At 42.7% G+C, this 14553-nt stretch overlaps 1 protein-coding gene across 1 annotated transcript in view; it reads right to left on the bottom strand.

Annotated features, from left to right (window-relative positions):
* Window positions 1–472: 472 nt before the first annotated feature.
* Polr3b (RNA polymerase III subunit B) overlaps window positions 473–14553 on the bottom strand; it is a 91048-nt gene continuing 76967 nt past the window's right edge. Inside the window, exons 24-28 of the mRNA XM_042693255.1 lie at window positions 10758–10861; window positions 10064–10230; window positions 6547–6660; window positions 4835–5008; window positions 473–1315 (exon numbers count right to left, since the gene is read on the bottom strand). Coding sequence (XP_042549189.1) covers window positions 1186–1315; window positions 4835–5008; window positions 6547–6660; window positions 10064–10230; window positions 10758–10861 — 689 coding nt within the window. The 3' untranslated portion in view covers window positions 473–1185. The remainder of the gene's footprint in view (window positions 1316–4834; window positions 5009–6546; window positions 6661–10063; window positions 10231–10757; window positions 10862–14553) is intronic.

Below are 14553 nucleotides of genomic sequence, written 5' to 3'. Positions count from 1 at the left end.
ATGGTAGAGTAGGTGTTCAAAGTCCTATGCAGCCTTGAGTGAAGTCTGTTTAAGGCCTGCCCTCCCCCTCCCTTGCAGGTCTTTAGTGAAGTCTCTCTGACTTCTGCACCTTCACTGTGAAAGAAATGAGGTGAGGCTGAGTCCTCAAGTCCAATACATGTTAGCTTGAGGTGACTAAAGGTTGTGCAAATGTCCTGTGGATGTTTAACTTGGTTAAACACAGATCCTTAGCCTTATTTTGACACTGAAGAGTGATTCTTGTTGGTGTGAGACATGCTGGGAATGTAGCCCTTGACCATTACGCAAAGCTGCTCTGACAATCCTTAGTACAAATATCTATCTGGCTTTAGAGCAGGGCAGTTAAGAACAAAGCAGAAATGGGTAAGGAAGAATGTCAAGTTAAAAAGGAGGATGGTCAGTTGACATCTTGAAAGGAAGGTCAGAATACAGAAAATGACGAAGCATCCACAGCTTTATATTTAGATATTTAATAAATATTATCTCTCAGTATGGTTCACCACAGTTGTAGTAGTCAACAACATTCTTGTTTAACCAGGTAGGAATATACTTATATTTCACCATGAAGTTGAGGTGTGTAAAGGTACGGTTTAATTGTTGGGAAAACCGGTCTGGATACAGTACCAGATAAGAATACCTCACTCAATTCATGGCCACCAAATTGACTTCTTGGAGACTCCAGGCTGCTCAGGATAAGGTGTCCCAACAAAACCCACACCTAACAATTTAAGTAAAAGTCTTCACACCCCCAAGTCTCATGAGAACCTGGAGTTGTGGTCACTGGAAGATATCACGGAGGATTTAAACCTAAACACTCTTCTTCAAGACCAAGGTCTTTCTCATGAGTAAGTTTCAGCCTATCAGAACATAAATAAATGTACCCCTTAGGATAGGATATGTCCCCTCATTCCCTTGTGAGTCAGACCTCACTGTAGTCCATGGTGTTAACATGGGTCCCAAGGCTCGAGGCTCAGTGATCAAGGTCGAATAGTCAGTCTTCTGAACACAAAATGTTTCTCTATCAGTTTTGTTGGTTTTGCTTTGGGGAAAGAAAATAACCTCTTGAGTTGTTCACGGGGGAGGAGGGAGAGAGTTCCCAGGCTCTGCGCTTTGCTCTGTGTCAGACTGGCCTGGCTGTCTTTTCAGTAGCTGCCGGTCCTGCTTCACTCACTCGTTGTACTTGGACAGTTTGAGCCTGGGGATAATGTTCATGGACTGCAGTTCTTGGAAGAGCAGCTTGCAGGCATAGGGGATGCGGAGGGAAGACACATGGCAGGATGACTTGCAGTAGTGGCACCTGAAAGCCAAGTCAGCACCGTCAGAAGGACAGCAACTCGGAGTGAAGGCCTGGGCGGAGGACCTGCTCTACCAGGCCCTCCCTTCATAGGATTTATTTTCTATTCCTAAGTGTTCACGGACATTGGTAAACACACACATGACCAGAAAATACCAGAGGCAAAATAAAAAACAGGACAAAGCTCACTCTCCGGTTTCAAAAGCATGCAACTTAAATCAGTTACTACTATCAGATTTCTAGATCTTTCTCTTTAAAACGCAAAAACATTTGCCTATATACTGTTTTCACATAGCTCTAGAGATAAGAACTATCAGAGATTTACTGGGAGTTAAGACTTCTTTGTTGTTGAAAAAGTTTTCAACTGGCTCAATCGCTCTGTACTTGATGATTCTGATCAAGATGCTCTATAATTGCAATTCCGATTTTGTCCCTGAGATACATAAAGTCTGATGGAAAAGACAAGACTTTTGAACAGGAGAGTAGAATCCAATCAAGCTCTTCAGACTTGGTTATTTCTTAGTATTGAAGCTACTATATGTACAGCAAAGTTATCCTTGTGAAAGCTAAGAAATGTGTGCATGCATTGTTGATCTCTACATTAAGGTCAAGAACATAAGTAACTATGTATGCATGTATATATACATATATGTACTCATATAATGCATATACATATATACACACACTTGTATAGACAGGTGCATATGTCTATGTAGCATAGACACCTTATATTTCAACAGATATGCAATGTATGAGACACATCCTAAGGAAGAAACTTGACCCCAATATGCAGTAAACTAATGTTTTAGGACAAAGGCTGCACAAGGAGGAGGCTGTGGCCACACATGAGAAATAACTGTCCAGTGAAATGTCCTCTCTGAGCTAATTATCTTAATAGGAGTTCTCTTTTGTGACTTCTGCCCTTTGTGTCCTCCAAGGAACAACAGTCTTACTGTAAACCTCCCCATAGCAATGCCTTGCTAATGTGCGAATCACCCATGGAGGCCGGCTCCCAGGTTCTGCGCTGCTCTAATTAGTCAGCCTCCATTGTGCGGATCATTATAGGACGGTGTCCATCCTGCGTGGAAAGCCTGTGCTCGCTCTCCTCCCACTCTGCCGCACACGCCATCAGGTAACGATGGGAAAAATGACAGCATAGTTATGCGGCAGCGGCCAGAACACAGCACGCGAGCAGGCAGCCTGACTACAGAATGGATCAGGATGTTTCTCTGTTGGTAACAGGGTACAAGCAAGCCACTCAAAACCAGACAATAAACATTATGGTCTGTCTAATTGCAGTAAAGATCCTCCAAATGTATAACCTGATCAAGTCACTTTTAAAGGTCTGCACATAGGATATATACAGAATCAGACCTTGCCATCAGATGACCAATATGTGAGACAGAGTCCAAGCAGAAGAGCCAGGGATTGAACAAAATACTGCTGATATATACACCTTCCTGCTTATATCTGCACCTGAGAATGCAGGGGTGGGGGGGAGGGGGGGAGGAGAGGGGTCCAAAGGGTGCAAGTGAATCTGGTTTACTGTTTCCTTTCAATGGAAGGGGAAGAAGATAATAAAACTGTTTTGGAAGTTTCATAGCCTCTATTTTTAATGAAATAACTTTTCTGCATCATATTTTCAAAGAAAATTACTTAAAATTCCTGGTGCCAAATTTGATGATTGAAGCATGGAAGTAGGTCCCAGACATCTTCCTATTATACTATTTCTTTTCTTCCTTTACTTTTTTTTTTTCCTAGTTACACTGCTCAGACTATGAAAAGCAAGCTCAATATGCATTTCAAAAGATGAATGGACATCTCAGGACTGAAACAAACCCCCATCTCATTGATATAAGAAAGAGGCAGGCTTTTTCTCAGAAGAATGTCGCCCATCTCTGCAAGCTTATGAAAAGAACAAACTGCAAGTGGCTACCTCTTCTATTGGCTTCTAAAATGAAACCATTTCTTTATAGATGGGACTCATCAACTCTTCTGCACCAGAATCATAAAATAATGAGCTAAAAGGATTTGTCCTTTAGTGAGCAAAGGATAGAGAAAATGCTTGCTCTGATTGCTGATTTGCTTTATCCAACTAAGAAACTGGCAGCTTAGGATGGCAGAGGTTCAACTGTCCGGAAGGAGGCCCTGGAGGACTCAGTGGGAAGAAGGTAGCCCATGCACTCTTCAACCCTACCAATGATGGCTCATAATGTCCTCAGGGTAAGGCCTCTCCACAAAAAAGAGAGGCTCTGGGCAGGGCAGGTGAGAGGGACACTGCAGAGATGTGGCTATCACCCTTCCCTATAGTACCTTAGACCTTGTGAGACTTTGCCTCTGATAAAAAAATGAGTAGGAACTGGGAATCACTGGCTCTCTTGTCTGCAGAGGGATTTCAGGGCTCTAGATCATGGCTATCGTTAAGTAGAGCTTAGGTAGAGCCATTACAGCTAGGAAAGGTAATTACACAAATAGAAAAGAGCATGATTGGCTTTTGTATGCCGAGCTCACTATAGAAACAATAAACTACTCTCTATGTAACCTACTTATTGGCAAGCCTACCATAGTAGGGGATCATTTAGCAAAGACTTAGAAAAAAAACCCAAAAACTAGTTCTGGGCTTGAACTCAGGACCTCATATTCTCACTCAGCTTTTTGCTGACAGCTGGTGCTCACTATTTGAGCCACATCTCTACTCTCATTAATTGGAGGTAAGAATCTTGTGGATTTGTTTTCCCAAGCTGGCTCTGAACTGTGATCCTCAGATCTCAGCCTTGAGTAAGATTAAAGGTGTGAGTCACTGGTGCCCAGCTTGGCAACTACTTCTTTATGAAGCATCATCCAGACTCCAGGCTGGAGAATCAGGGGCTGAGGAAACAGCATGCAACCAGAATGATCTAGGAGAAAAGTGCTGTGGGAGTGGCCCTTTATCTGTCTTGTGCACCACTGTACTGGGGTCCAGATAGTGCCTGGCACTTAGCAGATATTCACTGATGGCTCCATGATGACTAGGACAACCACGGTTCTCATGGACTAAGTAGTCCGAGTGTGAAGCAGCTTGCCACAGCAGAGTGCAGTGCAGACAAGAGATCAGAGCATCAGGTCATGGTCCTAGCTCTCCACCATTTCCTGTAGGATGTGGGGCAGTATTTGGTTCTGAGTCAAAAGCCACAAATGAGTTTTTCAAGTTTATTTTTTCCCCAAGAGTTTCTTTAAAAGGCTTAATTCTAACATTGAGCAATGTTATCTGCTAGGATTCTTACAAGATTGAGATACTAAAAAGGAGATGAAGTCTGTACTTCTTGGGAACTTAAACTCTAGTAGTATAGAACACAGAGCATCACATAGACAAAACAAGCATGAACTTAAAGATTCTTGACCACAGGGATGCATGGATGGGGACAGGACATCAGTGATCATATGGAGACCATGGGAGTGTGACCATGGGGGTAGAGGAAGTCTTGCAGCTGTGACTTATTAGTGACATAGCATGATGTGGCCTAAGAGACCTCATTGACTTACCAGCCAGAATATCCCAGAAGTCCACACTGTCCACAGACATCAACTTCAAAGGCATCACTTGAAATCATCAGTCTCTCCAACAAAAGCATACTAGCTCCATAGCCGATTAAACAGTCACGTTCCATTTCTCCCAGACGCAAGCCACCATCACGAGATCGCCCCTCAGTGGGTTGCCTTTGAAACACGTTATTAGACAAATGTTGTTATTATTATGTTGAACAGAGAGGCTAAGCACAGACACAGGGCTCAGCTGAAGCCAAGGCACTCATAGTCAGTAACCCTGAGCTTGCTATTCGGCCCCTCTCCTTGCTGGGAACACCTGGGTCAAAGAGCTTCGACAGAGAAAAAGAACACTGGAAGTGTTCTTAAATGAAATGACACAACTATAGTATTACAGACAGGAAGTATGACTATATCCACAAAGAACCAGAAAACACCATTAGTATTACAGTCACAATCATTGATATCAGGAAATAATGTCTTTGAGTATCTTCTGGAGATGTCTCAGTCTTCTGTTATTTAAAAGCAAGAAAATGAAGCAGAACAGACTATAATAGCAACCTGGCTCCAAGTATTTCCTGCCAGGGCTCCAGGACTCTGTGTCTGTGTGTGTACTAAGCTTAATCTATACTAATATACTGATATATTTACACAAAATACAAATCTATTGCATAATACAACCAATAATATCAATAAGTATACTTATAAATATGTGTTATAAAATATAAACAGAACCAACATATTATTTAATATATTAAATATCTACAATTATAAAATATAAACAGAATATATTATTTAACATATTAAAACATATTTATATATGAATACACATATGCTAAGCTTAAGAAAACTTTTTTTTTCAATTTTTTCTCAGCCTGCATTAGTTTCCACTCATTTATCAGATATTCCAATCAATCTCACCCATGTATCATTCTCTCTCCCCAAAACACTTTTTAACAGCTTTCATTGTTCTAGTTTCATAGGTCTATTTTCCCCAGTTCATCCTCTTTCATAGCCTAAGCCCCTCCCAATCAGACCCCTCCCACAGAGTCTGTTTCTCTCCCCAGTGCCCTGCCCCAGGCCCTACTGATCAACAGTTTTCACTGAGGCTCTTTATGCTATCTTCATATAGTAGTTGCAGTATATTCAAAATTATTCACTCTTTCTTTTTCGATGCCCTTCTCTTCCTAAGCAGTCCCTTAGATTCAAGCTGTGTTTATCCATTTATCTAATTATGTATACATGCACACATACATACATACATGTTCATGACTGTGTATGTCTTTTAGGTCTAGCTTCCACATGAGTGAAAGCTTACAACTGTCTTCTTTTTGAGCTAAACTTGTCTTGCTTAATTTGATGTCCTCCATCTATTTTCTTGCATATGACATGATTTCATCTTCCTTTATGGCTGTGAAATATTCCGCAGTATGTATGTATGTACATATGCATGCATGTATGTATATACATTCATGTAAATACACACTACGGGATTCTTACCCGGCAGGTGTTTTATTCATGTTAGTCAAATAGTGGTGTTTTTTTTGGAATGCCCAAACTTTGACATCTCAGGAAAACAAACATTGTTGGGTCTGTTCTGTCTATGCATCTCGCATGTAGTTGTGTGGACTGTGCTGTTCTGACTGGTCTGGTTGCACAGGCACCACTGCCAACACCTGGGCAGTGCGGGAGGTCTGACTGCATCCTCTCACCTGGTAAGGACGGCTCGTGGTCCCCGGGCCCGGGCATGCATTTTATCCAGCACCATGTGTTTCAGCTTCTGGTAGTACACAGGGCCAAAGTAGATGTATGCTTCTAAGGGTTCACTGGAAGAAAAGTCAGTGTTAGGGGCCATGGGAGCTCGGGCAAACAAGAGACACGGAAGCATACTAGATAGCAGGACCCTACTTGTTCACTGGGTCAGAAGCATTTCCAATGTGTAGTGTATGTATAGATAATAGTTTCACAAGGAGATAAAAACTTCACAAATGTAACTGTATATAGGCGATTTAGATCATTTATCTAGATCACCACAAACAATCTTATAATTGGATCTTTGTGCTGCTGCTCCCATCCCTAGACATTCTGTTCTTCCGGAACAAGTCAGAGTGATTCTTTCTAAAATGCTACTCACAACATCTCATGTTCTGTTTTAAAATCCCTATGGTTTTTCACAGTCAGAATTCATATTGCCAACATTTTATCATGGTCATAATACACATAATCTAGTTCCTGTCCTCTTTACATTTCTTATTCCTGCTTGGCTAATCTTCCAGCAACACTGGCTTTTTCATTACTCAAATGTAGTGAGTCTTACCCAACCTCAGGGCCTTTATACATCAACTTTTTTTTTTTTTTTTGGCCTAGAATGTTCTACCAAGCATGTGCATGGCTCTATCAACAGTGTATTCCTCAGACAATTGTTCCCTGAAAGCAGTTGATTTTTCTTAAATAAGTCCTCCTCCCTACCACTGCCTCCATACTGCCTCCACCTGACCCTTCAGGGCGCTTACACCTTTTGCTACTGCACATGCTAAGTTTCTCTGGTTAGTGCCTGTTGTCCCCACAAATAAGCTCTGTAAAAATTAGCCCTTTGTCTCCTTTGTCACTGATCCTACCTCTGCTTGTTATTCTAGTGCTCAATAAAAGGTGTGTTAAAGACAGTGACTACAGAAGTACTTTGTAAGAAAAATCCTTTTCCTCTAGGCTAGAGCCAGGCAACAAATGCTTTATAAAGGCCTTAGAATATCCTTTCTCAAAGAAGGACTACCTTCCAGTATGACTTAAGCCCCACAATAACCCAGGCTGGGAGCACTGTGGCCTATTAGAAGGTGAAGGAATCGGACAGGCTCCTCAAGAACTGGGGGGCAGTGCGGCATGAACCTGGATCCAGCGCTGCTCCTCCTGCTACCCTGGTTTGCCTGGGAACAAGCTCACTTGGAGTGACCGCATGATGTCAAGCAGAAGAAGAGCAAAGGATGCCCACTGGCCCCTGTCGTACATGTCAGCTTCACTGAAGGCTTCCACAGTCACCAAGCTCTTCCCATGGAGAGCAGAGCGGAGGGGCATGCTGGGGGAATGAGACCCCTTCATCTTGCTCCAGCCTGCTGCACAGATACTTCCTACCCTGTTTCTTGGTTGTACAACAGGGTGGTCAGTCCAAGGGTCTTTCTAGTTCAACTGAATGAATGACTCTAGTAAATCAGTAACATGGCATTGAACTGTTACTTAATGCTTTCCCATCATCCCCAAGGAAAGCCGCAGCAGTGCCCGCTCCTTGCTATGTTCAAGGATGGACAAAGGTGAGAGTGGTGGGTGGACATGTTCACAGAGCTTCTGTGGAATTTTGAGCCAAGAGGCTAAACCGTGCTTCTCAAAGTGTGCCAAAGAAGGGGGAATTCTGGGCCTGGGCTGCAGCGAGAGGCAGTGTGGACAAGACACACTACAGTCAGCCACACATATTATGGTCTGGTTGGCTAGACACTCTACAGTCGTCATGGCAGCAGGATACAACCCATTCTAACCTCTTGGAACAGTAATCTTCAGGAAGCTCCACCAATGGAACCCTGTGGTTTCACATACTTTCTGATCAACAACCGCATTGTTTCATGGTGGAGAATATCAACAGTGTTCTCTGACACCACCATGCGCTGCCAGCCCAGTCTCACTGTGCGCAAGAGGCATGCAACACCGGAAGAGCAGCGTGAATACCAGGGCTCACATGAATCCTGCACACAGTCTACAGTATGTCTTAAATTGAGCAACTGATTGGAGGTTTTAAGCCTTAATGTGCGAGCCACATCACAAAAGCTCATCGTTTCTACCACTGCAGGGATCACTGCAGGCCGTGGAGACCCCTCTCCACTGCCTGTTTGACTTGGCTCTTTCCCTTCACCAATCTCACCCCAGCCCATGATGGCTGCCGCTGCCCAGAAGGGTGGCAGAGCTGGCCTCTTCCAGTTGCTGGAACTTAAGTGGTAAAGTGTTAAACTTACTCTCCTCGTGTCTCAACTACCCAACTCCTTATAGGGCTCTTCTAACCCCTCCCTTGTCTTTATAGTACTTGGACTGATTTGCCTAGGTTTCGTCACTCTACAAGCATTTCTGGAGCACCTGCTGAGCAACAGGCCCTATGATACACAGTGGAATAGAACAGTAAACACAGCACAGCAGCCCTGTTAGCTCAGAAGAGGGATAACTGTATTATGAGGGGTTATTATGGTATATTTAATAGTGATAAGTGCTATTGATAACAATGGAGCCAGAAGTGGAAAGTGCTAGGTTATAGTTTTGTGTGTGTGTGTGTTTGCCAATCCTGGAGCCTGAACTCTGGGCTTGGGTGCTGTTCCTAGGCTCCTTTTGTTCAAAGCTAGCACTCCACTACTTGAGCCACAGCACCACTTCTGGCCTTTTCTGTGATTAATTGGACATAGAGTCTCATGGACTTTCCTGCCAAGGCTGGCTTCAAGCCCCAATCCTCAGATCTCAGCCTCCCAAGTAGCTAGGATTACAGGCATGAGCCACCGGCACCTGGCTAGGTGGTAGATGTGAATGAAGTAGTCACTGGGCTGGGATATAGATCAGTGGTAAAACACCCCTACCATTCATGAGACCCTAGGTTTGAACCAGCACTGCCAAGTAACCAGACTGCCATTAAAACTACCTTAGATTAGGTAGTCAAGGTAGGCGTGGCCACTGAGAAGCAAAGGAAATTCAACCCTTAAGGAAACCATCTGTGTTATGTCCAATGAGCATTCCATAAAAGGTAGCTGTGAAATCAAATCTTCCCAAAATTTTAAACTGTTGTCTTGTCAACACAACTAGCCTTTCTCAATTGATCAGTTCTCTAAATCCAGATTTTCCTGGATCAGAACTCTTAAAACAGCACTGGTTTACTTCTTAGGGCTTAAAGGAGAGCCGGGAAAGCTTGCACCTTCAAGCTTCCCACGTCTACAGGCTCTGACCTCTTAACCAAACCATTCTTTTCTTGAACTCTGGGCTTGGACGCTGTCCCTGTGCTCTTCAGCTCAAGGCGAGCGCTCTACCGCTTGAGCCACAGCATCACTTCTAGTTTTCTAGTGGTTTATTGGAGATTAGGGTCTCACGGACTTTCCTGCCCAGGCTGGCTTTGAGCTGTGATCCTCAGACTCAGCCTCCCGAGTAGCTAGGATTATAGGCATGAGCCACTGGCTAACCATTCTTTTCTGTAGAATGCTCCTCGGCACTCACCCTGTGATGCCTGATGTGACGTAGTCCTTCCCCAGGTAGTTATAGCCATGGCGAACGAGGTCCTCGCACACGTCCTTCACTTTGCTTCCTCCGAACGCAGTGCCATAGTGGAACCTGCCGTCTAACACGCCTGCCTTGCCGGCTAACAGCTCAATCAGCTTTCCCACCTGAGGGATGGGAACGATTCAGTGAGTCCCTCACGGTGGTAGGTGGTACAGACATTCTCTTTGCTCATTTCTCGGCTACCATGACTGAAAAGCAGTGATAAACTTAACAGCGGCAATATTTATTATCTCTTGCTGTGTAACAGGTTCTGATGAAGTAGCTTGATACATGTGCTCTAATTTTAGGATTATTTTCTCAGTGTCTGGATGAAGAAACTGAAGTATGGAAGTTAAGCAGCTTGCCCAAGGCCGCACAGCTGGTCCAAGGCGGGGCCAGAATGATAGAGGGTACCCAATGGGAGGGAGATGGTATAGGTTCCACCCATGGGGTTCTCTGTGCCAAAGGCCACGCACTACTCAGGAGACTGAGTGCAGCTCTAGGCCACTGCCTCTGCAGAGGACAGTGGTCCAGAATGAGGGGTGGGGAGAAAGCTGTCAAAGGTAGTTCCTACTGCCTCTGCTCACTGTCACTAAACTGCCCGCTTTTCTCCTTCAAAGCAGTGTCTCTGAAAAGCCCCAAGGTAACTGACCGTCATTCTCGATGGGAAGCCGTGTGGGTTCATTATGATGTCCGGACAGATGCCAGAATCACAAAATGGCATGTCTTCCTGGGGGACGATCAAACCACAAACACCTGGGGGAGAGAAGATTTCATGCCCGGAAAGCAAACAGGCAGAAAGGAAGAATACAGTATTTAATTGGAATCTCCCTGCTGTTATCTCTATTTCCACTATTCTAAAACCTTCCCCTGGTCTCTATCGACAGTAACAAAAGCAATTTCCAACAGTTATTCTGCTAGACAATCAGCTCAAAAGTGACTCTCCTTGAAGAAAAGCACTGGCCTGGCACACAATGGTGCTGTCAGGCTGCTTGCCCACCCTCCTGAGCCACCAAGACTGAAGAGAAGCGACTGCCCTGGGCCTGGTCCTGTCAATACCCCCCCAGCTTTAAGTTGGCAGCAATTTCACGATCTTCTAGTTCAGTACCCAAATCAGAAGAATTCAAACTCTCTGACTACAAAACACAGGCCTGACTGAATAAGAGGGTGTATGTAAAATGTAGTTTCAAGAAAAAAAAGACAAAAAGTGGTTGATGAGCTAACAGGTCTACCTGTTGGCTGTTCAGCACAGGTTGCTTGGCTGATTCTTGCCAGGGAATTTTTTTTCTGGCAAGAATCTAAAACCTAAACCGCCTTAAGGAACTGACAGTGTATAACAAATGAGAAAAATTACCTTGATGGAAAATGCTAAATCCTACTTGGAAAGGTAAAATTAGAAATGGAACTTTAAGAATGAAAACAGAATAAAATGAAACCTACCAACCCTACCCCCAATACTTATGTGCTCTTAAATTTACTCTAAGCTGTAGGGGATTTTGTTGATAAGTAGTTTTTACTTCTTCTGGTTTTTTTGTCCCCCCTTGGGAGAAGGAAAAAGGGTACAATTAGGATTTTTAACCACAATCTACACAATTTAGAACTGGAAAACCAGTGTTCAATGGCAATGAACTAAGAAAAATAGTGTTTTCTTATGGTAGTTAGAGAAAATTCCTTTTCCCTATGTGTGAGGTTATCAGCAGTTGAAAATCTCCACTGTTTGACTTCTGTGTAATAGTTCAAATTACTTTACTATGATTATGATTATTACTAGTAGTATTACTGTGGTGCTGGGAATCAAATGCAGGGCCTTCACAGCACATCAAGCAACTGTTCTATGACTGAGCTACATCCTTCACTGTTCACACTACTTTAAAATGAAATCTCTATTTGTTTCAGTCATGAGGAGCTACAATCTAAAGGGAAAGAATGCCATCTGCTTATTTAATATTGGTTATTATTAATATTCTGACTTCTGCCAACAAGATGGTAATTAGGTTTGTGGAGTTGAATTCTAGAACACATAGTTATTTTAATTAGCTTTTTGGTTGGAATGGTTTTATTGTATGTACCTGTGCTTTCCTACAGGAAGACTGTAACAATCACTCCATCCACTTTATTTTGAATTCAGCTACAGTGTTAGAATTTCAATCAAGCCCAGTGTGCAACCCTTTCCTCTTCCCTCCAAAAAAAAAACATCCATCTGATGATCCCCACTGAAGTTATCTGATAAACTCCTAAGGCTACCGGGAAATCTACTTTGAAAGAGGTCCAACTGTAAATCTAGGTGCATGGACAACAACATTGTTAGTAGTGAACACAATGTTGAAAATGGCAATCCTGGGATGTCCGGCAAGAATGCAGCTTTGCCTGGCAAGGAGATGGACGGTTCAGTTGTACCCCTGAAAAAGAAAACGCCGCACCACTTCAGCTGCATTCACAGGAGAATGCCAGCCTGGGCTTGCGAGGAGCTGCTGGTCCTGGCCTCCAACAAGAGAAGGTGAGAGTCATCAACAGAGGCTCTGAAAGCTGACCCAGCAAGCACAAGGCATGGACTCAGGCCGCAGGAGGCTGGGGAGACGCATGACTTGCGTTCTGTCTTTCGGTTTTAGTGGACACATTTAATAAAGCCAATTCAGATTCGGTATTTTCTTAAAAATGAAAGAAGTGTTCACTCCCCTGAAACCGGCATCTAATAACTTTCCTTGAAATCTGATTAATATTTAGTACAGAACTTCCTTTCTAGGGAGATTTTTTTTTTTTAATCTGCCTTTTTCTGACACTTTGTAAAAAAAAAAATACATAAGTAGCTTTCACTTTTTTTGTTCTATTCTAGGATTGGCTATGGCTGTATCTGAACCAAGGGCACCTGTAAGCCAAAAATTAAATCTTCGCTAACTTAAAATTACTTTAAGCTGTGAAAACCCTTTTATATGCCAAGATGGTTCCCATAGCAGACAGCCCTGTGTTGTTTGTTTTGTGTGAAAGTGAATGATAAAAGATCCATGAAATCGACACAGAAAGCCAGAACAGCAGAAAGAACTGAGGGCTCTCCATCCTTGCGGCTTCTACCCTCTGCTGACTTGTGGAACAATGGGAGCTACACATCCAACCGCAGATCTAACACAGCTGTGCATTTCATTAGATGAAGAGCACTGGCGACACAAGTAAATAATTAACTTATTCTGGTCCGCTGACTGTGCTTATGAGACCAGTCATAGCTGACAGATTTTAATACAAGTTAACACAAAGAGGCCGTAATGAGCTTAGAAGTTAAAACAAAATATTTAGACAGAATTTGACGATCTCGAATCTCAAATTAGACAGATGATTTTTTTAAAGTTTGTATTTGACTGAATTCATTAAGAGTAAAAGAGAGTTCTCAATCTTGGAATCAGACTTCTTCTTTCTCTTTTCTTTTTTTTCTTCTGGTATTTCTGTTTCAGAAGTATGCAAGTCCGTAAAGTAGGGAGTTGCTTATTTTCTAATGAAAAATTAGAACTTCTTTCTGGACATTGAAGCATGCATTCCACTCCCATGCTAAGAACTCTGGAAATCTACGGTCAATTTCCTTTACTACTGTCCTAAAAATGTAAATGATATGCAGTAGCTTGTGTGTTAATATTGCCCTGCAACCCTGTGAAGAGGCTGAGCTGTAAATAAACCATATCTAATGGAAGCTGTTGGGAAACAATTACGACTCATAACTTAAATGCTTACACAGCATTTCAGATTTAAAATAAAATTTCATCCCCTGGCTCATGCTGGCATCCCAATCCCATTGTTTATAGCACAGCCTCCTGGTAGTAAAATGCAAACACACCAGTTCAACACGACCTTCACACTGAAAGCACTCACGTCAACTGGGGATCAGACCACAGAATATACCACAGAATTTTTAACCACTGCAAATCAATAAGGAAAAAGTGAATCTGGGAACGTTAGAGGGGGTTGGTCCTGTCAACAGAACACTGCTCTCTCATCATCCATCTTAATGTTAAGGGAGAACTTAAGGAGTCCAGAGAAACCTCTAGTGTGCGCTGATCCACTTGTTTCTGTGTCATGCCCCAGGATCCTCTATTTTCATGGCTTCACAGAGCAACACAGAAATTATGTTGAGAATGGATTTACTCAGGAAAAAGTCCAGCTGACCTTATTTATTTAGCTTTCTTATAAACTGTTTCTAATTATAAACAGCAATTAACTTATTCAAAAGGTATTTTTTCTGTCTTTAGAAAATAGTAATTTCAGTGTATGGGATCTGGATAGTAAACTACCTTAAGGACATAGATAAAAGGAAAGAAAAAAAAGTCAAAGCATTCTGTAACTGTGTCTGGATAGGACAGTAGGTTTTAACTGCAAAGGCAAACTTAAGAGCTATCCATGCTGGGACTTCAATTTATTGAGCATGGAGACTAGCAAATGGCTTTTTTTAAAATTCATCTCCCAAC

This window comes from Dipodomys spectabilis, unplaced genomic scaffold, assembly GCF_019054845.1.
Source record: "Dipodomys spectabilis isolate Male_0828 unplaced genomic scaffold, ASM1905484v1 ptg000163l, whole genome shotgun sequence".
Classification (NCBI taxonomy): domain Eukaryota; kingdom Metazoa; phylum Chordata; class Mammalia; order Rodentia; family Heteromyidae; genus Dipodomys; species Dipodomys spectabilis.
Note: the sequence above shows the minus strand (reverse complement) of the source record. Positions and strands in the feature narration are given on the sequence as shown.